The sequence below is a fragment of the Macrobrachium rosenbergii genome, chromosome 52 (genome assembly GCF_040412425.1).
Source record: "Macrobrachium rosenbergii isolate ZJJX-2024 chromosome 52, ASM4041242v1, whole genome shotgun sequence".
Taxonomy (NCBI): Eukaryota; Metazoa; Arthropoda; class Malacostraca; order Decapoda; family Palaemonidae; genus Macrobrachium; species Macrobrachium rosenbergii.
The window spans coordinates 21,954,915-21,979,181 of record NC_089792.1 but is presented as its reverse complement, the minus strand read 5'-3'; the positions used below and the strand labels follow the sequence as shown (position 1 = coordinate 21,979,181).

General features: G+C 34.5%; 1 protein-coding gene across 1 annotated transcript in view; it reads right to left on the bottom strand.

The window, feature by feature from the left end:
* Vps35 (Vacuolar protein sorting 35) overlaps positions 1–24,267 on the bottom strand; it is a 61,264-nt gene that overhangs the window by 29,095 nt on the left and 7,902 nt on the right. The window contains 8 exon segments of the mRNA XM_067095965.1: positions 3,112–3,129; positions 11,399–11,547; positions 12,077–12,283; positions 14,237–14,320; positions 18,221–18,415; positions 20,660–20,747; positions 21,044–21,169; positions 21,760–21,883. Of these exon segments, the coding sequence (XP_066952066.1) occupies positions 3,112–3,129; positions 11,399–11,547; positions 12,077–12,283; positions 14,237–14,320; positions 18,221–18,415; positions 20,660–20,747; positions 21,044–21,169; positions 21,760–21,883 (991 nt within the window).

Here is a 24,267-nt window from a genome sequence, read left to right as displayed (position 1 = left end):
CTTTTGTGACGTTCAATACCAGACCATTTTTTTTTTTTTAGGTTTTATTCCACCTGTAATCAAATTCACAGAATGATCTTTAATCATGCAGCAAAACAATTGAAACTTCATTTCATAGTTTGGTTTTTCTCTTTTAAAAGGTATATTATTGATTCTGTATTTAATTTTCCACAAAAGTTACTGCTGCTCATGCTTCTAATAATAATAATAATAATAATTATAATAATAATAATAATAATAATAATAATAATAATAAATATATTGCATGCTGTCAAGCAACATGTGCTCCACCTCTGTAAAGAGTTAATGAAATGAAAATCAGTCATCACTGAATGAACAAAAAATTCTTTTTACAATAAGGCAGTTCAGTTGGAAAATAAACAAGATGGAACTAAAGCAATTAAACATAAAGGAAAAGTATATATTTGCAAATAATACAGAAACTTCCAATTTAACTTTTACAATCATTATCAGATTTGCTATTCTAGTTTTCCCTTCCTAAGCATTAGAAAACTCTCAATACTCTCTCCAACAAAATACTGCAGTACTTTGCTTCTATTCTTTCTTACATCTTTTATTCTAAAACTTGACTGTCCATCACTTTTTTTCTGAGTTCATTCCTATCATAACTTTTCCCTAAAATATGTTCACACTTTTAAAGGACTGTAACAATTGCAGAAGTAATTCCAAAAAATAACAAATGTTCAAGAACGAAACTTGTAATGTAGAAAATGGTATTGACTACAAAAAGGTACTTTCACTTTTTTCCTGCTTAATTTAGTCTTTTGAACTTGGTAAGTGTGAGTAACTTTTGCAATTAAATTTCTCCATTTCAAGATCTATTGTTAAATCAAATCAACTCCCAACTTTTTTTAACACAGCAGATATTTTGTTAACTACCTAAGTTACAACTGGCTTAACATTCACATTCATGTGTTTTGGAAAGCTATGGATTGTTTTAAAATCAAATACTGTACATCATTCTATGACAGAAGAAAGTTTTAAAAAAGTGCTCAAGAGAAATAGGTCAATTTATCTTTTATCTTGCTATTACATTATTCACCTGCCTGGTTTGCACTTTAAAAAACATTTTGAGTTGTATTTTCAATTTACCGTAAGAAATAATGAAAATTGATAAATACATACCAACTAACAACAAAATATATATATATACATATACATATACATATACATATATATATATATATATATATATATATATATATATATATATATATATATATATATATATATATATATATATATATATATATATATAGTTTTTACTATTTTCTGCAATTAAATTTTCCATTTCATTTCTTCCTCATTGCAACTGTTTTTTATTTATGAATTAATCTTGTGCTCTGTCATTTTTGTAGCAGCATTAGGCAGAGTACTTAAATATCTTACACTTGTGTTTTACTTCCATACTGTTCCATCTGTTATTTTATTCTCTATTCTCAACAAAGAATCTGTTCAGAAAAACCTGGTCTTCAGAAAAACCTGGTCAACCCTAAATTTTACCATACTGAATTCAAACTATGTAATATGTCTCAAATACAGATTAATAAAATTAATAAAAAAGAATAAGCAATTAATCATTGTACTAAAAATTCTTACTCTAAAGAAAGCAAATAAAATGCTTTAAGATGAAAAATATTATTAAAATGCTAATGTGAGTAAACAACAAACAAGGTCAGTGTTGAAATTTTGATAAGCACTAGTGAAAGCTATTATCAAAAGAAATAGGTAAGTATGGTAAATCCTGTACTCTTTTATTATCAGTACAAGATAAGTCCTCTTTCAGGGGAATTTTTCCTGTGTAATATCACCAGAATAACCCCTTTATCTACAACACATCCATCCCATATTTACCACACTATCACATAGGTAGCAAATATATCTGTATAACACATAATGAACCTCTTAATTGAAGACAACTATGCCCCCACCCCCCAGCAGTTCTCCAACTGTCTTAATAAAGAAAATTTCATTCTTAATGGCTCATCTGAAGAATGTGTAATGATGCAAGAAGTGAAAACTGGGACAAAATAAAGTTCAAAGGTATGCAGCTAGGTAAGAAGAAACCAAAGAGAACAGCTGAAAAGTAAAAGATAGAGAACAAGGCAGCTGGTGGCTGAAGGGATGCTGCAAAGAACCTTTAAAACTGTCTACAGCACAGTGTGCACCACCCACCATAGGCAATAGCCCCCTGGCAAATAATTGCAAAAGAAATGTTCTCAGCATAAATATAATACTGTACGTCACTTTGTAAATGGTTTCATATGTCAACAAGAAGAGCAAATGTTAAAAAACCTGGCAGGCCAACTGCACTTGGTTTTATAAGATATATTCAAAGATATGGGGAAAACTTCTGTATTTCAGGAATAATTCAGGAATAACTGGAGGAATACCTGGTACAAGATTAGAGTGAAGTAAAAAAATGGGAATCTCTCCTATGCAAACAATCACTATTACCAGAATTAAAGGAAAACCTTCGTGCAATAAGGCCATTTCTAATTTTATAGATGATATCTTCTCATGGCAAATTATGTACATGAGCCACACTGCTAGTGTTTAGGAGTCATCAAAGAACATGAAGACTATGGTAGAGAAACTGTAACAAAATTTCTAATACATACATAACTATGCCAACTACTGTAACTTATCAAATGTATTTGTGTCCTTGCACTGAGTACTAGCTTTAAAAACTAACACTAAACTTAAATCCCAATAATTGTAGGTTACGTAAGCTAATGTTCTAATTAAGTTCATGTAACTTTATGAACGTTGGTTCTATCATATAACTAAACTACTCTATCTACATTTTAAAAATGCTTGCCAACACACATATTATAGTAATTATATTGTACCAAAGGTTGGGTCTTCTAATTATGGGACGAGTTTCAGGAAACTCATTTGCTCCCAACAATAAAAGTCAGCATAAGATGTTGCAACAGTGAGTACATCCTCATCACTGGCACGAATACGTATTTAAGCAATGAAACCAGTTGACTCTAGCACTAATAAGTTCTCTAATACAAAAGAGAGGAATATGAAGACGCGAACTTTTTACAGAGGGTTACCATCATGCACGTCGCCTTCACTCACCCTTGGCTCTGAGCCGTCCTTGTTAACAGCAGGAATATGGGGAAAATGGAGTTTGCATAAAATGAAATTGAGGATTTTATGGGACTGAAAAGTCCAAAATGCCTATGACCTTATTACCTATGACATTTTATACATGATCAATGAGGGGTAAATTTCAGGTATAGAATAAACCTGATTGGAATTATGCAAAACAGTTTACTGAAATTTTCTTGTAAGGATGTATTGTATGAATATCAGGGAAAATTAAAGCTGTCATGCAAAACTATTAAAACAATAATACAGTGATATACCTCCTACTTACTAAAGCAAAACAGCAGAAGTTTGTACTATCAAAGGAAACAATTGTCTGGCTTTGAGAAGCCTAATTCAACTCTTTAACAATAAACAGTAGTATAAAACTTGGGAAATTGCAAAACTAGAAAATAATTTATTAACATCAACATTCCAGCTCTTTAAAATAGCAGGCCTTTTTATATCAAAGGAGTTATTCTTATGACCATCAACTTTCACTCAAAACCTAAAAATTGTATTACTTACCTAATGAAGTGAACACCTGTGCAAATTGATATTAAATAAACAAATGTTATTTAGAGAAAAAGGATTTCCTTCAAACTTGCATACAACTCTAACAAAGAGAGTTATTTGTAGGAAATTATCACTATTCATTGAATATCCAAAAGTTAATAATAACAAGAGATTGAAATAAAATGAACAACTAAACATTTTCCTTTAAAAAATTACTGTACATTCAAATGATAAGAGACAAAAAAAATTAAGTATGAAACAGACACCAACAGAAATATAAGTTTCATGCTACAAAAGAAATGCATAATTTCAACAAGAACATTCTCTACACAATGGTGTGGACTTTAAAAATTTACATTCAGCCAAGAAGCACACATCTCATATGCATAGATGGCTATACCTGATATACATCTGAATTAGAACTCTTTCATCTGGTGTGTGATAAACTGGTACTGTACTGTATAATAAACTGGCTTCTATTCATCAATTTTCAAGAGCTATCATTTCATTTTTTACTATACATTAAAATTTCACATAATGCAACAAGTTCAAATAAACAAGATTTTAAAAATCCTATAGACAGCAAAGAGGTTACTTTCTATTTCCAAAGAAATTCTCCTACTTGCTTTAAAGTAAACCCTCCATATTTGCGTTCCCATGATTCGCGGACTCACCAATTCATGGATTTCTCTATGAAACATATATAAACATTATTTGCAGAAAATTTGCCCATTCGCGGTATTTTTCAATAAGAAATATTCACTAATTACTGTATTTTCATAATAATTTTCATGACTAAATGCACTTTTTGTGATAAAACTATTAAAATACTCAAGTATAAGCATTTTTATAGTTTTTTTTTATGTTTGAACTATCAAAATAGGCAGTTTTATGTGTTTTGAGAGGGGATTTTAAGTATTTGCGGATTTTAGCTATTCACGGTGTGTGTGTGTGTGGTACGCATCCCCTGCAAATACAGGGGGTTTACTGTACTCTGTATTTTCATTTGTTTTGCCACTAATCAACACTTTTATTCTATAGCTATTTGTGCATTTGAATGAACTACCTGACACTCCCTATCATAAAGTAATGATGACTTGCAACTCCTTGGAGGTTAGCCTAGTGCATACACTATGTGTCAATCTCGCTCACATTGTATGTCAACTGGTTTGCAACTCACATGGCGTTTCCCAGACTCTGAACTACTCCAGGACTACACTGTTTGTATTCAAAATCATTGATTTTTCATTTCAATTTTATTATTGTTTATCATTATTTTCTGACAACTACAATTATTTTTCCAGCTTTGTGTCACTGTCCCAGTAAGACGGTTCTCACCACTCACATGGAGGTAATTTGAATGCTGATAAGGAGCAGCAGATGGACAGGATGGATCAGTGCAATTGTTCACAATATCCTTAAGACCAACACACATCTATCTGATCAGAGCCCAAACACCTTCTCCATCCACATGAGAATTGGGAGAGCAAACTAGTAAGCAATGCAAACCTTCAACTTCCCCAACTGAAGCTCACAGGGATAGTAAGATTAGGTGCCAATGAAAATCTATCAACAATTTGAACTGACGGGCAATGCAGAGAAAAGGCACCAGTAGTATTGTAGCACCCACGTGTGGGCCTACACACACACCTTCGTGATAGAAAATGATCAGGCAAAGATCCTCTGGGACTATCTATCAGAACAGATAGGGTGATACATGCCAATACACAAGACTTGGCACTGACTGACAAAATCATGAAGAAAGTATCACTCACTGAAGTTGCAATACCATGGGACACCAGAGTAGATGAGAAAGAAAGAGAAAAAATTGATAAGTATCAAGACCTGAAAACAGAAATAAGAAGGATATGGGATATGACAGTGGAAATTTTACCCATAATAACATGAAAACTAGGCACGATCCCAAAATCTCTGAAAAGGAATCTGGAAAAACTAGATGCTGAAGTAGCTCCAGGACTCATGCAGAAATGTGTGCTATTAGAAACAGTGCACATAGTGAGAAAAGTGATGGACTTCTAAGGAGGCAGGATGCAACCTGGAACCCCTCACTATAAATACCACCCAATTGAATAGGATGACAGAGATAGAAAAAAAAATAATAATAACAGTAATAATAAAACACTAAGAAATAAACGACCGATTAATAATGTAATACTGTGGTTGGTTTGTTTACGGTAAACCCCCCTGTATTCGCGGTCACAAGATTTGTGGACTCACCTATTTGCAGATTTCTCTATGGAACATATATACACATTATTTCCTGAAAATTCACCCATTCACAGTATTTTTCAACGAGAAATATTCACTAATTACAGTATTTTCATATCATTTTCATGACTAAAAGCACTTTTTGTGATAAAACTATTAAAATACTCAGGTACCCAGGTAGTGCTCGAGTTACGATAATTCGATTTTGCAATGGGGTAAGCAATTAATACCGATACAACAATATTTATAAAATATTTTTTAATTTTGTGTGAGCTCAGGCAGCAGTGTACAATCAGGCAGCAAGAGAGACCAAATTACAATTGACCAACTTCTTTTCCTCCATCTCTTTATCCCATCTTTCAAGTTGAAAAAGTAAAAGAGAATGATAAAAGTATTGTTAGTAATGTTAGGTGGTACACATGCGAACAGAACCTTGTATTGTAATGCGATTCTTGTAACAAAAACAAGTGTGGACGGTTCCTCAAACCCGAACCCCAAATGAGAAACTGCTTGTTTTGCCCTCTCCGTCCCGGCAATTGTCGGTTTTTGGGCCCCGAATCAAAGGGAGGTCTCTTTGCAACAGCAATGTGTGGACGGGACCTGGTATTGCATCATCAACAGAGGTTGCTGAACTTGTTGACACCAACACAAGGCCGTCCATAGTAGAGTCCCTTGTTTTAGTCAGTCTAATGTGTAATAAATGTATGTCATTTTTCATAATTTTAGGTCCTACCAGTTTTATAATATTTCAAAATCTGTTGAAGACATTCTGGTGAAATTTTAGTGGCCAGAAACTTCTTGGAATCTCAAAAGTATTGACCACTGTATTCTACCCTTCTAGTATATATAACCTTGATTGCCACCATCTTCTTTTATTTCGCTTCATCTTCGTTAAATAATGTATAAGCTGCAAGTTTTGCATGGTGGCCATCATTGGTAAACAACCCGGACAGAGACAGACTGATGATGAGTGGATTGCAATGAAGTTATGTGCAACGTGGTTACGGTTCGTCCTCAACATTTTGACTCCTTGTAACCGCATCGTAACTCAGTTACACATACAAGGTTGCTCTCATCGCGTGTACCCATCTTTATACTCTTGCGTAAATGCGTAAGCCATAAACAATCGAATGAGAAACTGCTGTTTTGCCTATAACTGAATCAGATAACAACAGCCGTTTACCTGGTACTTCACCCATCGTACGGTAGCAAACAATTACCGTAGTTATAGTACAAATGATGTTAAGTAGAATAGGATATATATTTTTACATTATACCCTTATTCGGTATGGATAAAAGATTGGCAAGGAAACATACTGCTAAATTTAAGCTGCAAGTTGTAGCTGACGCTGAAAAAACAATGTTGAGCTGCTAATGACTATAAATTATTGTGCATCGGCAACATGGATGAAACTCAACCATAATTAAAATTGGAGAGAAAGTATTTTAACACTTTCCTGTCCAATTGACGTAATATTACGCAATACCCCCTACCCCCTTTTTTCTGACTGAGCGTAATTTTAATTTTACCGACATTTTTGAGATGTGTGGTAGGGGTAAATTTTTTTTTTTTTCGGACAGTTGGTGGTTTCCATAGGCTAAAGCATACCTTGGACGTGTAACTCAGGCATAATACGCCAGGCAAAATTGACCATGCAAATCCCTGGCATGGTAAATTTCTCACAATGAAATCAGCTGATCCTACCCACGCTTCTCTCTCGTATCTTATATTTTTTTTATAAAATGTAGGATTACATTATTGGAAACACTCTGACCCTCTTTTTCTATAAATTTTTAGTTCCTCTACTGTGCATGCGCAAATCCATGGCGTAGTAAAATTCTCAAAATGACATCAGCTGATCCCAACCATGATGGCAGGCCACATTTCTGTCAGAGACCATGCGCACGAGGTTGGGTAAACACGTGTGGCTGTTTACATACAGTGATCAATCGAGAAGTTTCCAACATGCTATAAGTTTTTACGGTAAAACTAGCGGAAAACGTTAGTGCATCACATAAGAGACGTCTGGATTTTAGGCAGGGCTCTGAATCTCATTTTTCATTATTATATATATCGATTTTTTGAGAATTTTGTTGGCTTTCTCATAAAAAATAATTCATTCGCCTAACTGTTATAGCTTTTGAGCTACAAACGATAATGTTGACAACGGTAACATTTTTTTTCGTTTCGAACAGCTTATAACATCAAAATGAAACTGTTGCCGTTACCAAAGCCATTTTTCTTGACTCTCACTTTATTCCTCAACCTTTCCTCTACATTTTTGTATATTTACAAAGTAATTTCTATGAAAAATATCCGAGCTAGGGCTCTTAAAAAAAAAAATGTCTTGAGATAATTCTCACCGTATGCTGGGCAGCGCGCTCTGTTTCTTACCCTATTTTCTATCAATTTTTTACCAACTGGACTTATTCGTTTTTCATTCTTTTATATGTCGATATTTAGAGAATTTTGTTGGCTTTCTCATAAAAAATAATTCATTCGCCTAACTGTTATAGTTTTTGAGCTAAAACAATAATGTTGACAACGGTAACTTTTTTTTTTTCGTTGATCAACTTATAACGTCAAAATGATACTGTTGCCATTACCAAAGCCATTTTTTCTTAACTCTCTCTTTATTCTTCAACTTTTCCTCTACATTTTCGTATATTTACAAAGTAATTTCTATGAAAAATGAGATAGGGCTCTTCAAAAAGATTTTTTGTAGCGATAATTTCACCAACGCTGGGCAGAGCGCTCTGTTTCTTACCCTCTTTTCAATCAATTTTTTACCAAACTTATCGTTTTTCATTGTTTTATATGTCAATATTTAGAGAATTGTGTTAGCTTTTTCATAAAAAATAATTAATTCGCGTAATGTTTGTATGAGCTACGAACGATAATGTTGACAACGGTAACTTTTTTTCGTTTCGATCAATTTGTAACGTCAAAAATGAAACTGTTGCCGTTACCAAAGCCATTTTTCTTGACTTTCCCTTTAGTCTTCAACTTTTCCTCTACATTTTCGTATATTTACAAAGTAATTTCTATGAAAAATAACCGAGATAGGGCTCTTCAAAGAACATTTTTTCTAGCGATAATTCTCACCATAGGCCAGGCAGAGCGCTGTTTCTCACCCTCTTTTCTATCAATTTTTTCACCAACTGGACTTATTTTTTCGTATTTAGAGGGCTGGGACTCTTATTCTGACTATTCCACCATAAAATATAAACATTTAGAAAAAAAGGAGAGCAAAATGAACGTTGTTGGCATAAAATTTCTATTTTTGCTGAATTTTCGAAATAATTATTTTTCGCACCATGGTCCCAGACACATTGGGACTCATGTACCCTCAGTGATGTGATAACTAAACAGATAGGAAAGGGTTAATCAAAACCACTGGGCATGAAAGAACACATATTACAGCTATTTTTAGGCCGATAAACGATAAATACGTAAACCTCTTACTGTGTTTTTTAACGGAACTTGATTTTTTTACATAAAACAAACATTCCCCTAAATGGCCGACGTCATCTATTAATGAAAAAAATAGCTAAATTAATTTCACAACAAGATGTATTTAAGTTATATTTTGACTTAAAAAACTTTGTATAACGAAAAAATGACCTTCCTCCTTATAAATAAAGTATCTAGAGATTCATTTAACTAATCAAAGCAGGCGCTTCTGAAAGTGGCTTAATTTTGAATGATCGATTTCCAAACCAAAACATTGATCGCAATTTATAATACAAAAGCAATACAGACAGTCCCCGGTTATCGGCAGGGTTCCGTTTCTGAGGGTGTGATGATAGCGATTTTTGGGGCTTACCGCCGCCAAAAAGTAACGATTTTCAGGGCGCCTCTTACGGCGCCACACCCATCGGCATCGATAAGTGGAAATCGGCGTTGATAAGCGAAAATATGCGATTTTCGGCGCTGAAAATTGCCGATTTTCATCGCTAGACAAGCCTCATAAAACCGGATCGCCGTTAACCAAGCCTGCCATTAACCGGGGACTGCCTGTATAAGAATATATATATATACAATATTATTGGATACAATGAATTAAAGCATAACATTTTAAAAGATCCATGGAAAAGATGCATATTTGTTATGTTGATGTTTGTATAATACGATATTGTGTGAATACAGAGTACAGTATAATGTAGGCTAGGCTACCGTACATGTATACGATATACCAAAGTGTCGGCTAAGCTAATTCTTGTTTGTTATTCAATTTCTCTTTGTATTGAATTATCATAATTCACTCTGCAAGAACCTCCAGAATTAGCTGATATTAATAATTACTTTACCGCACATGTTGGTATACTTTATAGTGTAAGGCTACCAAATGTATCCATGGTACTGAAAAGTGTAGGCAGCTATATTTAAGTTTTTCCAACAAACGATGGGTTTTTTGGAACCTAACCCCATTGAAGTAGGATAAGACCTGATAAGCATTTTTAGTTTTTTCTCTGTGTGTTTGGAGGCACTAAGTGTTTTTAATCAGGTTTTAGTTATTCGCAGGGGTGTGGGTACACATCCTGCAGGGGTTTACTGCACACCAACATAGGTGGCACACATGTACAATTACTTTTAGGCCATGAGCAAGTTGAACTAAAGAACAACAACATAGATACTGCATATACTAGAATACATAGTTGAAGAATGACAATGTAATGAAACATTAATATTGCATATACTAGAATACAGTAGTTGAAGAATGACAATATAATGAAAGTTATAGTACAGTAATCCCCATCTTACATGCTCTTCCCTTATCCATACCCACCTTTACTTGTACTTTTAGTGCACATTGGTATACACACTTAACCACAAAAAACACTGAAAGAGCAGACAACTCAAGATTGAGCATGAAGCAAAGACTGAAAGCTCTGGAGTGGGAGGGACAATACTGATCAAGTGATCTCTGCTCAGCCACTGATGCTGAGGGAGCTGGATGAGAAAGGGGTAATAGTCATGCGATTAGTGTAGGTAAAATTAAACTGCACTGACTGAAGTACGTACTTGACTGGCTTGGCCACGTAATTTGAGGAGAGACTGGTTACTCAGACAGATGTTGAATTTTCAACAAAATTTGAATACATTATGATGAGGAAAACAAAATATCAAGAACAGGAATATCACTATGTTTATGATAAAATAGCTGTTATTAATCGATATGTGTGCTAATTCATCATGCACTATTCATACAAACTGGCAAAAATGCCAATGCTTTTTATTTTTTTGGACATCTCCAGGTCATTCTGTGGGCTTCTCACAGAACTTGGCATTAAATATATGATCCTGAACATAACTTGCTACCCAACAGCCAACACCTACGTAAATAACTTGGGAGGGGAATAACAACAAAACACCATGTTTCCACATCATGATTCTCTGCTTTAGAAGTAAATCAGCAAAAAGTGTAAAATTATATTTTGGATATTCAATGAAATCAATTGCATACTTTAATTCTACTTCTGCACCATCTTCATTTGTCAAAGTTTTGTTTACATGCAATTTTTTACTTACTTGTCAATGTTTAGCTTCTGGAAAACCTCCAAAGTATTCTGCAAAACTTTATCCACATAGTCAATTTCTTTTGGATAGCACTTCTGAGCAAGATTAATCAGTGACACCTGCAAACTGACAGTGTCTTCGAGAGGCATATCAGGACGAGACTGAAAACAGAATAGTCTCCAATTTATCTTTCTGGTTTCAATGTAAACATTAGATCGTTATAATACACAACATTTCCAAATAATCATGTTACTCATCAAAATTTACAACCTATACAAGCAACTCAGTCCCTTCAAAATCTCATTTGCTGTCCAAATATCTAGAGATTTATGCAAACCAGTATGATATTCACAATTCCCTTATTCCAACAAAAGAAATCATTTAAAGCCCTCACCAAACAAGGCTGCAACATAACATGGAAATACTGATTCAGAGGCATTTATGAAATGAGCTGCAAGTCAACAAAATGTTATCTATGAACATGAAATAAAGAAGAGTACAGTATTTGAAACAGCAATAAAATTTTCAGGCATCCTTTCAATTCTGTTCTTATACAAATTCACCAATATTTTCTACTGGAACAGACAAAACAACCTGTATTCATAAAAAGTATGATAAATTTAAATACAAAACTTAATGGTAAAATGCAGTACATCCACAGTACAACTTCAACATTCCCATTTCAATTACCTTTATCACTTGAGAAACTTGTTCTGAAAAGATCTCAAAAAGCTTGATTTCTTCAGGGATGCCTGTTCCATCTTCCCTGTGAGCAAAATTTGCTAATCTGTCAATAAGAGATATGATGATATTCTTGACATTAACCTCAGCATGCAACTCTGCACAAGCTTTCAGGAATGCACTTAGTGTCTGCAGGTGGAATTCATCAGGGAAAACCTGAGGATGAGAATTAAACATGTTACTGTATTTTTCAACTCATTCAATAAAGTATACAACCTGCATAAAGTCTATAATCTTAGGCATCCCTCCAGTTGTCTTGATGCACTTGGCATTGGTAACCCAACAAGTAATGACTTCTTACCTGATCTGTCCATAAACTACCTAAGCATCCATCTTCCTTAGTTTTCTTGTCACCTAACTGTGCAAGTTCTTTAATTTCACTTTGCAACAATTTTAACCCCTAAAAAGAACATTTTTAAGGCTACTTGGCACTTTGCTTTATGGTATAGGTGAGGAAGCATGCCTTTCTTAGTTTTCTGATGAACTACAATGATAAATGTCTTTTTGTATGAATAGGGTTCCTGTCCAACTCATGTCCCCTTGTTATTCCATGGAGCTGCTGGTCTTTGGCATTCCTCTTTCCAGCAGACTCCACAAATTCTTTCAGGTCCTTTCACACTGCCAAGGAGTCACAGCTAAGTTCCCTCCAACCTAAGTTGATAATCCTGCTTTTTTCCAAAGTATAATAATGGGTTTGTGATGAACCAAAAATGTTTATAAATGAAAATTGTTTTGATACAAACCCATGGCTATTAACCTGACTGCCATCCTCCCATTTTCAGTTTTTCACGGCTATTTCACATTACCTATAGACATACATGAAGATGGCTAGCTACTGTGACCAGGGGAAAAAGCCAAGTAATCGGTCACAAATCCTATTGTGACTGATTACTTGGCTTTTTAATAGTGACAAGCCCTATACCTCCATATTGTCTTTTGTAGAGACAACCCCTCATTTGACATTTATGGTGTTGTAAAGCATTCGTAAAGTCATGATTGCTGTTGAGTCAGATTTGTGTATTTATTAAAAGTAACATATGATAAAATTAGATCAACCAAGAAATGTACTGGTGTTTTTCTGTGGATAATAGTTTATTCATATATATACTTTAAGAAGGTTGTCTCCATTGCCTTCCAAATAGCTGCACTTTGCCATCTTAGAAAGTTTTGTGAGTTGGAAATCCTTCTAAATGGTTGCACCTTGCCAGTTCCAGGCTGGCCACTAGCCCACACACACACAACTTTTCAAAAGGAATCTGCTGTTGTGCATTACATTTTGCAAAGTCATTGCCTTTCATTGCCTTTAAGGCTAAAATTCTTATTCAATAGTTGTTAAACTATTAATTTCATTGGATCAACAAAATTAATATCACCATAATTGTAGACTTTTGTAACTGCTTAAAATAGGAAAATTAGGTTTTGCTTAATGTCAGACAAAATTGAAGCACAGATGGTATATGTGAATGGATATAGGTGCTGAAAAACCTTGTGCACAATTTTTGTATTTATATTGACATATTTAAACAGTTTAAAATGGAATGCAGGATAGGTACTGGACTCTGTAATGGAGGAGCCACCCTGCCTTTTTTTAACAGAGACAGCCTCCACAATTGATGGTTGGTGAAACATTGGCTGTAAGAGACTGGCCAAAACATTTGCTGTTTTCCATGAGCAGTATACCTCCCAAAACTCTAGTTTCAACTCTTAAAAGTGATTCAGAATTTAAAAATGGCAAGAGGTAAGGATATAAATCATAAACAAAAATGAGATAGGGCAGGTGGTTTTTAGGGTGTATATCAATTCATATGTGCTGTAAGTGTTACCATGTATTAGGCAAAAACCTAATTTTTCTCAAGACGTCACTTCTCAGATAAACTACAATCTTGTTCAACTGCAATCATGGCTGGTTCTTCTCAAAACTTAAAATACTAACTATATATATTTTTTGTACCTAAATTAAATAAGTGCCAAATCCAAAGTAAACCCACACTTACAGTATTTCTTCCATTTCTTCCTCCAACCACAGATGTTTATCATCATTGACACAAAAAATTTTCTATTAATTATTTAAGAGATAGTGTATTTGAAATGTACGAGTATTCACCTTACCTGAATTATACATTCCATTAAGTACTCTTGTGACAAAGGATCTCTACAGCTTACAGCTTGCTCCAAGATTCCAGGTAAGACTGTCTGGAAAAGGGAGATAAAAGCAAACATGTTGAAGGACTCTGGGAGATTGAAGAATAAGGATACATAATAATGAGCTATGGAATCTGGAGCATATTACTAAACTTTAACCAGTTACCTGAGCCTGTTAATCATCAGTGAACTGTGAACGACATATTTAGGAGCTTGCACTGCAAATTTATCATGACTTTCTAGACAGGTAACATTTATCCAGCAATGTAAAGACCTACAAGTGAATGAATGCAATCATGTAATAGTAGATAAATAGACCTAGGAGGTGCTCAATAATTCTGTTACTTTGATGATATACCAGATTGTGAGCTAACAATTGAGAATGTAAAAAATAGCAACAGCTGCCTGGATAACATGGAGAGATTGCTAGATTGCTGGTATGTAAAATGATCTTATTAGCAATGAGTGCAAAAATATTTCAATATGTTTATAAGACCAGTGGAGCAAAAGTGTACCCAAAGAGAAAAACCTGATTAAACAATGTTATCAATAATAATAACAGCTATTTATACACAGTAGTAACTAATATCAAAATGTATAAACACACACAATCAGCTTTGTTTACATTACTATTATATCATAGGTGCCAAGTGTTTTATTTCAAAAGATTCCATCTCTTCCAGGAGTTAAACTACTGTATGTGGAGAGAGCATATTTTGATTCTTATATAGAGAATTTTATTATAGTGTACTGTATAATCTACTGGTATATACCCTCAACTCTTTAAAAATCTAATATACCACATATTTCCGCATATAAGACAACTTTTAATCCTAAAATTCACCCTTAAAAATTGGGGGTCATCTTATCCTACCATTCTAAAAATCAAACCTTGAATTCTGAATGATGTTTATCAGTAGGCTACCTTCGGTCTCGGTGCAATAACCACCGACATACATGAAAAGATTCACATTATGAAATAAACTGATAATAAAGGTAATAAAACCATTTTTACCTTATATATTATTGGCATATCTTCCTAATAAATAGCCAGTTTGAGAAATAATTCCATATCAATGAAATCAACTTTTATTTAAGTGAGCCCAACTGAAAAAATGTCAACATCGAGTTATGGTTGTGCCCACAGCAACCTTTATCTTTCAGTAATCTTTCAGAAATTTTAATCAAGTTTAATTACGGTAGTACAGTAACAACATTTAGGATAACATAACATTCATTTTTCATTAAAAATTCATTACAATTTTGATGGTAAATAACACCATTTTGGATTACATACAACAGTTGTTCGAATTCCAGGCTACTTCTGTAACTATCAATTTAAAACTAGCCTCATATTTTCTTCTTTTCGCTGGTGGTTCCATGTTTGATATGGGTACACAGTAAGTTAGTAAGAAATTTTAACTGACTTAGTTTGTAATTGTTCATGAAGTATAAGCCAATGGCCATTAATACACCAGGCTGTTTGTAACTGTTTAGAATAATTCAGTCATACGAACGATAATTATCATGCATTATCGTATTGTTGTTAGGAGTTCTTTGCGCTTGGCGATGAAACGTAAACAAAACAATTTTCTCTTCTAGGCGACATGTGCAGGAAAAACATGATATAGAATCGGATTTGTCATTTCGTTTATTTTGAATTTCTAAGGATTCAGTAGGTAAAATAGCATTTGTAATATAACAATCTTTACATAACCAATATTTCATAAGATAAATCATGAAAATCTGCCATAATTTTTTGACCTTGTCTCAGCTAAAGGTTGTCTTCCACAAAGAAATATATGGTACAGTGTAGTTAATTTTTCATAATTTTTTCAACTTTTGTTATATTTTACACAAGTGTTTATTTAACCTGTTGGTATCACATATCTGAAATGTCTTCCTAGAATACTAGTATGCTTACATGTACAGTAATGTGATTTTGCATTGACTTTGCAGTATACTATCTGTCATATTTGTCATATGATTCTTCCACTTAACTCTTTTCTGAATTTAGCAGTCCTTATTGTATACCGGTTTCAGTCTATCAATGGTGCCCCCACTTTTCGTAATGATGTAACTTGCATGGGTTGTTCATTTTGCAGTGTCTTAGATCTTTTATTTAATTTATCTAGTTGGTTTCTTATTGTATGTTTAATTTTTAATCACTCAATATAATGTTTCAGAAGACAGGGTATGGCTCTCTACAATGATGGTGATGGACACTAATTAATTTGTTAGTGTTGTAATATGGGGGAATTTCTCTAGTTGTGTAACCTATAAAAATTTCAGCAGCACTATTTAAAGAAATCTTAATGACGTATGTGCAGTTATGCTATTTGAGATCTTTCAGTACTGAAGTGATCAGTGTATTAGAAACATCACAAATTAATCAAACCTGTCTACAATATAGGAGGAAACCATACATGGGTCAAGTGATAGAAAATTTCCATGTCTTAGAAAAATTTGTGCTCCACTCTGCTGCAGACAGCAAAGCCCATTAATATCTATAATTAGTTCACTGTGCAGTTCAGCTCCATCTGCTGCTGACTGTTACTGTGGTCCTAAACCGGACTGTGGGCAATAAAATTTTGTTATTAATAACAGCTTTCACAATAACTGAGTAAGTTTCTAAGTAACTCAAGTTATACTGTATTTCATATTTAGCAAATTGTATAAATAAATCCCTTGCCTTTTATCCAAAGTATATTTATGAACCATAACCATGTACTTTTTATACAATCATAAGAATATTAATTAATTACCCTAAAATATTCCTAATCATATTTATTACCCTAATTTTACTTGTTCTTTGAGGCATTCCCTTTTTCTATCCTTCCTGCCCCATTAGCATGTGTTTAATTTGCATTTTCCTCAATGGATGTTGGTACATCTTGTTTACTCTCAAGACACAGCTTCAGGTTTTCAAAGTCCTGAGCGCCTGCAAAAATACATTCTTATTTTTGCTGTCTCATTTACCTTCACAACCAAGATGACTGATGAACAATATAGTAGTGATAATTGTGAAGACCTAATGAATTCATATGGAAATAATAGCATCCATCTTCAGATTCTGAGGAAAATTCATGTCACAACAATAACACTAAGATACAAAATATATATCACTATTATCTACCCCTTACAATGCAGAGGTAGTGGAAACTGACAAACAAGGACATATCTTAAACAAAGCCAAAGCTGTTTTAGTGTCATAACACCACTTATGTGTAAGGTTTCATGATAGGTTTTAAAGGATGATCAACATTCTACTCTGAACTGAAGTTATCAAACCAACTTTAACGAATAATATATAGGCTGTTACTACATTCAAGTATAAGTGATTATAGGACTTCTACAGAATCTTTATATTTCAAAGTTACTGCAAATCTAGAAAGCAAAAACACTATGACTCTGAAGCTCTGCTCCCTTTCTAGAGTTCCCAAGTGTGGCATTATTGGGCAATATGTGTTCGAAGTTTTAAGAAAACTGTATCATCACTTTTTTTTGCCGATAATACAAACCAATAACAAAATCACAAACAAGAATATGAAATAATCTCAAGGATTGGACTAACTCCATACGGTAAAAATGAAAAACCCTCGTTAACTACGATCACCAACTACTTGCCAGACAGTGACAATTGCACCTTAAAGATGCAAGCCATGCTCATCTGCCAATCTGAATGAAACATGGTGCATCAACATTACAATCTTAGCCCTATTACAAACTGGCATGTATTCATATTGAACTGCTAAAAGAAAATCATTTATGAAAACAAACATACACGCTATTTAATATAAAACAAATTACAGCAGTCTCAGTTGTGTCCAGGCAGCCCTTTTCTTTTATGCTATTTGTAATTTTCACCTTAATGACCCCAACCTGCATATGATCGCGAGAGAATAGAAATGACCCTGAAACAGAAGGCCCAAAGAACTCCTTATTACAAACCTTTTTATAGCGCTCCACATCAACAAATTCAAGCTGTGAAAGCCGCACTAAGTTGGTGCCCACTAAAATTCTCAATTCCTGTCTCTCTCTTTCTCTCTTTTCCTTTTCACGGGAATGACCCTGATGCTGCATACGAACCCATAATTTGTTCATCTCCGCAAAATTCATTAATATGAAATCTATGCTGTCTGAAATCTGAAAAAAACATATTTGTTACTCTTAAAAATTATGATCACTATTGCCCTGTTAAAATTCTTACAGAGCTGGACCTAAAGGTCTCTTTTTATAAATGACTGATAAATACTGTCACAAAATTACAAACTACAGTATTACAAACTTGATCATTGGATTCCATTGAAAATTTTGATAAAAATAAATTTTTGGAATTTCTGTCCATGTATGTATGTATGTATGTATAATAATTTTGTTACTATTCCATGCATGACTATTTAATACTCCCAGATATTCATGTGTGAATCAGGGACATAACTATCATAAAATAACTGTGTTACAAAACTAGTGCTTAGTTATCAGGTTGGAGATAAGTTTATTTACACAATCAAAACAGAACTAGAATTGAACTTGAATAAATACAGCCAAATTAAAATTAATTTATATTTTCTTGATACCTCTGTGGATAAGTCTACTGTCACATCTGTATCAAATCTAAAATGCACAGATTAAAATCCTTTTGGTTGACTGTCATCAGAGCATTTTTTAAAAAATTACATTAGTTTAGTAATCCCACAGCTTTTTCTTGTCTCTATAGTAGAGTAGTCACTTTCTTAACCACATTAATAGGTAATGGCAGAAGCAGTCACAGAGTATCCCTTCATCTCCTTCAAATGGTAAATAAGGGGTAAAACACTCTGCTCACCTAAGATGCCCAGTGAAGGCCACAGCTCCCTGAGCCCCTCAGCCTCCACTACACTTGTAACAAAAGTCAGGTTAGGTGGGAGCTCTCCCCTTTGCTCTGAGAAAGAGCATCCTCCCACAGACAAGTCCCCCTCGGAATGAAGAGAGGCTCCCAGCGAGAAACCAGGCTGGGTGTACTCTTCCCCTTGGTGGCTCTCCACATAATGAACAGTAAGAGTCGGCAAGGGGGGAAACTACTCCCTTGGGAGTAGCAAGAGAGCGTGGAAGTTTGGCAAGTGAGAGGAAAGTACCGAAGCAAACTTTCTCTTTTCCTCCAACATCTGACAGGAATGGACGGAGCACATGACGAAGATGAAGAGGATGAAGATGAAGAAGAGGAAGAAGGAGGAGATCTGTGGCATCTCCTCTTCAATGCCTTCACCTCTGATTGACTAAACTCCTTTCTGAAGACACCTTCGGCTCTATTGCAAACAGATTGGATAAGGGAGCAGACTTGGTAGTTTATGGCATCAACATGGCTGACTTCATGGAGTAGGGAGTGGCAAGTGTCACTGACAGCTGAGAGGAGGCTAAGGTGACTGAAGTTCTAGTTGAAGAGAGATGGGATGATGTCACTGAGACAGAGGGTCTTGGACACTGTCAAGGTGGACAAAACTGGAGAGCAAGAAGCCAAACAGTGAGACAGTAGGCCGGAAAGGGTTGGTAAGCCCCTAACGCTCCATCATCTTCTGCACATCACCACCTGAAAACAATTACAAGATCTCCTGCACCCCCAATCGAATCTTCCAAAGCCAAAGCATCAGAAGAATGAGAGGGAGTAAAATCTTCATAGTTTGAAGAACCAGCTTGAGAAGACTTTGGAAAAGAAGAGCAAGAACGAGAAGGGAATGAAGCTGATATCACCTCTGGGGAAGCAAACCCCTCCCAAGATGGTGGTGCAGACTTTCTTCTATATCTCCTCTTATTAAAATTCTTCCATTGCTCAGGAGCCCAAGCAACACATTCAGGGCAAGGGTTACTTACGCTGCAATCGTGAGACCTACATGTGGAATGAGGTTCTTTCACAAATGAAGGCAGGAATCATGATCAAGGGTTACTGTCAACCCCAGGAAGTTTCCTCTGGGGTTTGGAGGGTGAAGGAGGGTTGTGGGTTTGCATAACCAAGCAAAACACACAAGGTACACAAAAACACACAAATCACACAAAAAAAAAAAATAAAACCAGTATCCAAGAGTGTATGCAGGCAGGAAGTGGACAACAACCAGCTCTGAGGAGAGGTCAACAGCACAACCTCATACAAAGGTGTTCAGAGAAAACTGATGTGATGTTTCCGAGATGGGGTATGGGAGGTCGACTCCTCCTCCCTCACACTGCCATCTTGGCCATCTCCCGATGCCACCAACTCCTTGTAACTTTTTTTAACTGGACTCCACCTGGCGCTAGAGAAATTTCCCTTAATTTAAAACCAAAGGTTTGTTCTGTGTGTGACTGGTTGAAAATAGGAGCATTATTTGCAATTTTACATATCTTTCTCAATTTATTTACATATAGTACAATACTTACAGATCCAGATGGACAGTCATCTGTATTTCCACCTGTAGGATCTTCAATATCAGGTAAAATATTTCTACAGCACTGAAGAAGGTAGTTTCTGTAGGCGTATAACACATACCTTAATTAATAGCATATCAAGTTGTTCTACTTGGGATCTAAAATAAAGATTATCTTCAAATTTTCTAACATATTCTTTGACTTTGTGATTGCTCAAAACTTCCACTAAACTTGAACAAGAATTTCTTTTACAAAAATCTATACATTTTATTATTCAACTTTTACATTATGAATTATCCATTTAACAAAACATTCAAACAGTCATTACATAAAAAATAAAGAAATCCTCAATTTCATGAAAGGAGTTAACAGACCATCCACATCCCAAATATTTACCTGAGAAACAGACCACGAAGGGGATGCTGAACACCGCGACACATCTCTACAAGATCTTTCAAAATGTCTCGTTTGCAAGTCTCATTAGTTTTGATGTACACCAAGCCAACTGTAATTAGCAAGTACCTGGAAATATTAATTTTTTTTTATTTCCTACAATTCATTTTCATAATCTTAGAGGAAACAGATGAAGTGATATTTACAGTATCCACCCCAGTTCATAATCTTTACAGTATCAATCATGCAGATATGAAATGGAAGAGTATTAGCTAAATTATTCAATTCTAACCATGTTGAGAGAGCTTTTAATATGAATGTGAATGATGGACCAGGCATAGTCCGGGGTGCCTATTCCTTTCCACACCTTACCACACTTACAAGCCATCTTAGGGCAAGGAAAACTTCTTTGCATAGGCAATTTATTCTACACCAAAGAACCAACAAACTTCCCACATTCACTTTGTGGTTTCTACTTAAGTCTAGCTTCAAATACCATAACCACCATTCATGACAATAGAGTATCTCCCCATTAGAAGTATGAAATACCATGAACTTTATTTCACTACTGATGTATAATCAAATGATTATACATCTTACTGGTAAAATTATTATATCATTATGGTAGATTAAAGCAACAAATCATAACCTGATTGTCATGACATAAAGATTAATAAAAATACCAGATAAAACACTAAAACAACTAGTATAATACTCACAGCCTTGGTACAATGTTTCCTGCATACTGAACCAATTCATAAAGGTCTGCTACACGATGACCCTTCTGGAATTCATCAATCAAGTACATTTCTAAATGACGTAGTTCATCACATATACACATATCTTATAAAGGGTTAAGGAAACTTTTCATAAAAATTTCAATCTTTCAATTTTTTTATTCAGAATATTCCATAATACTATCCTAAACCCTAGGTGATGAAACATATACCAAACAAACAGACCAAGGAACCAAAAAGATTTGTAAACAAAATTTAATCTTAGATTTAATCATAATGGATAGAATATCATAGATATCAGTAACAAGTTTATCTTACAACAATCTAAAAAGCATTTGAAAGAGTTACTGTAATGTCACACCTATATTTCATCACCAACTTGAAGATTTCCATTTTATTTAGACAATTCAGGGTATAACTGAATACGTATGCAAAGACATTCTTACTGGAAACAAAGAATACAGTGAATACAGTCTTGGGATGTATCATCATGCCGTGAATAGGTCTAGAATTTAAAACCCTCTAAAAACACATTAGAACTGCCCATTTTGATATAAACCAGAAAAACCCTGTAAAAATGCTTATACCAGTATTTTAAAGTTTTATCACAAAAAATGCATTTATTCATGAAAATTATATGAAAATACAGTAATTAGTGAATATTTCTCAGTGAAAAATACCGCAAAAATTAATCCCGAATGATGGCTAGATATGTTTCACCTGATGAAAAAAGAAAGAAGACGAACCATGAGCCAGTAGCCGGGGTTTACTGTACAGTTTGATATTATCATCATGCCTTCCATCATCCTAATCATTAGCCATTCACCTTTGTATGTGCATCAGCTACAGCAAAATTGCCATTTTTTATAACTAGGGGTTTCATTAGAAAAATTAATCCCATGGGCTTATTACCTGATGATAAAAAGAAAGAAGACCACAGTTTATTTTTCAGCCTTGCAGTTAAGATTGTGACTCCTTCCATCATTCTTCATTTATTCAAGGGTGTGTCAACAGCTTGCTCCAGGGTTGATTTAGATTTTTTCTTATTTCTTTTCCAATTGCAGCCATTATTCACTTGCATCCATTATTCGTGAAACAAGTATGGTGATACAGTAATGTATTTCTTAATTTTTCCAACTCATGGATAGTATAGTTCCTTGAATGGTAGTCTGATCAAGAATATTTCATGAAAGCTAGTCCTTCACTTCATTATAGTGCTATTTTTATAATTTCCTTGAGTTGGTACAGGTTAGCTTAGTCCAGTTACTGGCTGACCACCTTTCTTGGCTAACTTTAACTTTGCTTTAGTTTATATTTAAGAATAACTGCACTGTTAAGTGTTTTGTCTTAGCTCCAGTTTGGCTTTAGTATAAGATTTTTAAGCTCGATTATTTTTCCACTGTTAAGCTGATATTTTTGGAAATTTAGGTGGTTTTCCTACCTCCACCATTTTGGGGTTTTCTATCAAGTTAACCCTTAAGCTTTTAGGTAACTTATATTTTTTGCAACTCAAATTTAATTAGCCTTTTAAACTTGCATAGGTTTGCTTATGTTAGCTTGTTCTTATTGCAAGCTAACTGCAATATATTAAAATTCAAATGCATGTCAATCATTAGCAACCATACATACTCCATTTTATCCATTCTGAAGAAAAAGTCTAGTTGGCCTATTTTGCTAAACTGTGTCCACTATGTTTAATTTGAGTAAGCTTTGCTAACCTTACTCTATGGACTACGTTCATGTTTACAGTTGCTGATCCACTTCACTATATTTCTGGACTTCTTTATTTTTGGCTTTGATATTTTAACAATTTTGCTCATAAACTGTACAGCTCTGGGGTATTATGCCTCTTTTTATTTTGTACTTTTATCTTTCACTCTGTCACCTTTCATACATAACTCTGTATGAAGTTGCAGTGAAGGTGCACTAGTTTAACTGATAAAGCTTGCAGTAATTATACAGAAAATGTTGAAAAAGACCCTTATTTACCATGCAATGCATGTTAGGGACAGGTTCATTTTCTTGATCCCCCAATCAAGAAAGGTCAGTGGAAGTTCTTTTTTTTTTTTTTTAAAGCAGTGAGACAGCTGCCTTCACTAAAATTCCAAAGATCAAAGTTCCTCTTCTGTATATGATTTGTCCAAGTTTCTTTCTTTGACAAAAGATCCTTCATCTCCTGTCATTAAGAATCCTCTATCTTCAGATGCCTCAATGAGGAGGGCTGGACTCCTGAATTTAAGGTCCATAACCAAGGCCAGTCCCTAATCCTGCCAAAGGTTTCTTCCCAGTGCTGCTATGGGACAATGCAGCTCCTGTGTGAACCTTGATTACCATGGTCCTGACAGATCTGGTTGAATGAAATCCTTTACAAGATCTGCATTCATCTCCACTAAACTTTCAAAACTTATCTTAAGAGATACTGATCAATTCTCAGATCAACTCAATCTAAAGGATTTAGGATCTTTACAACAACTCCATCAGTGGAATAAC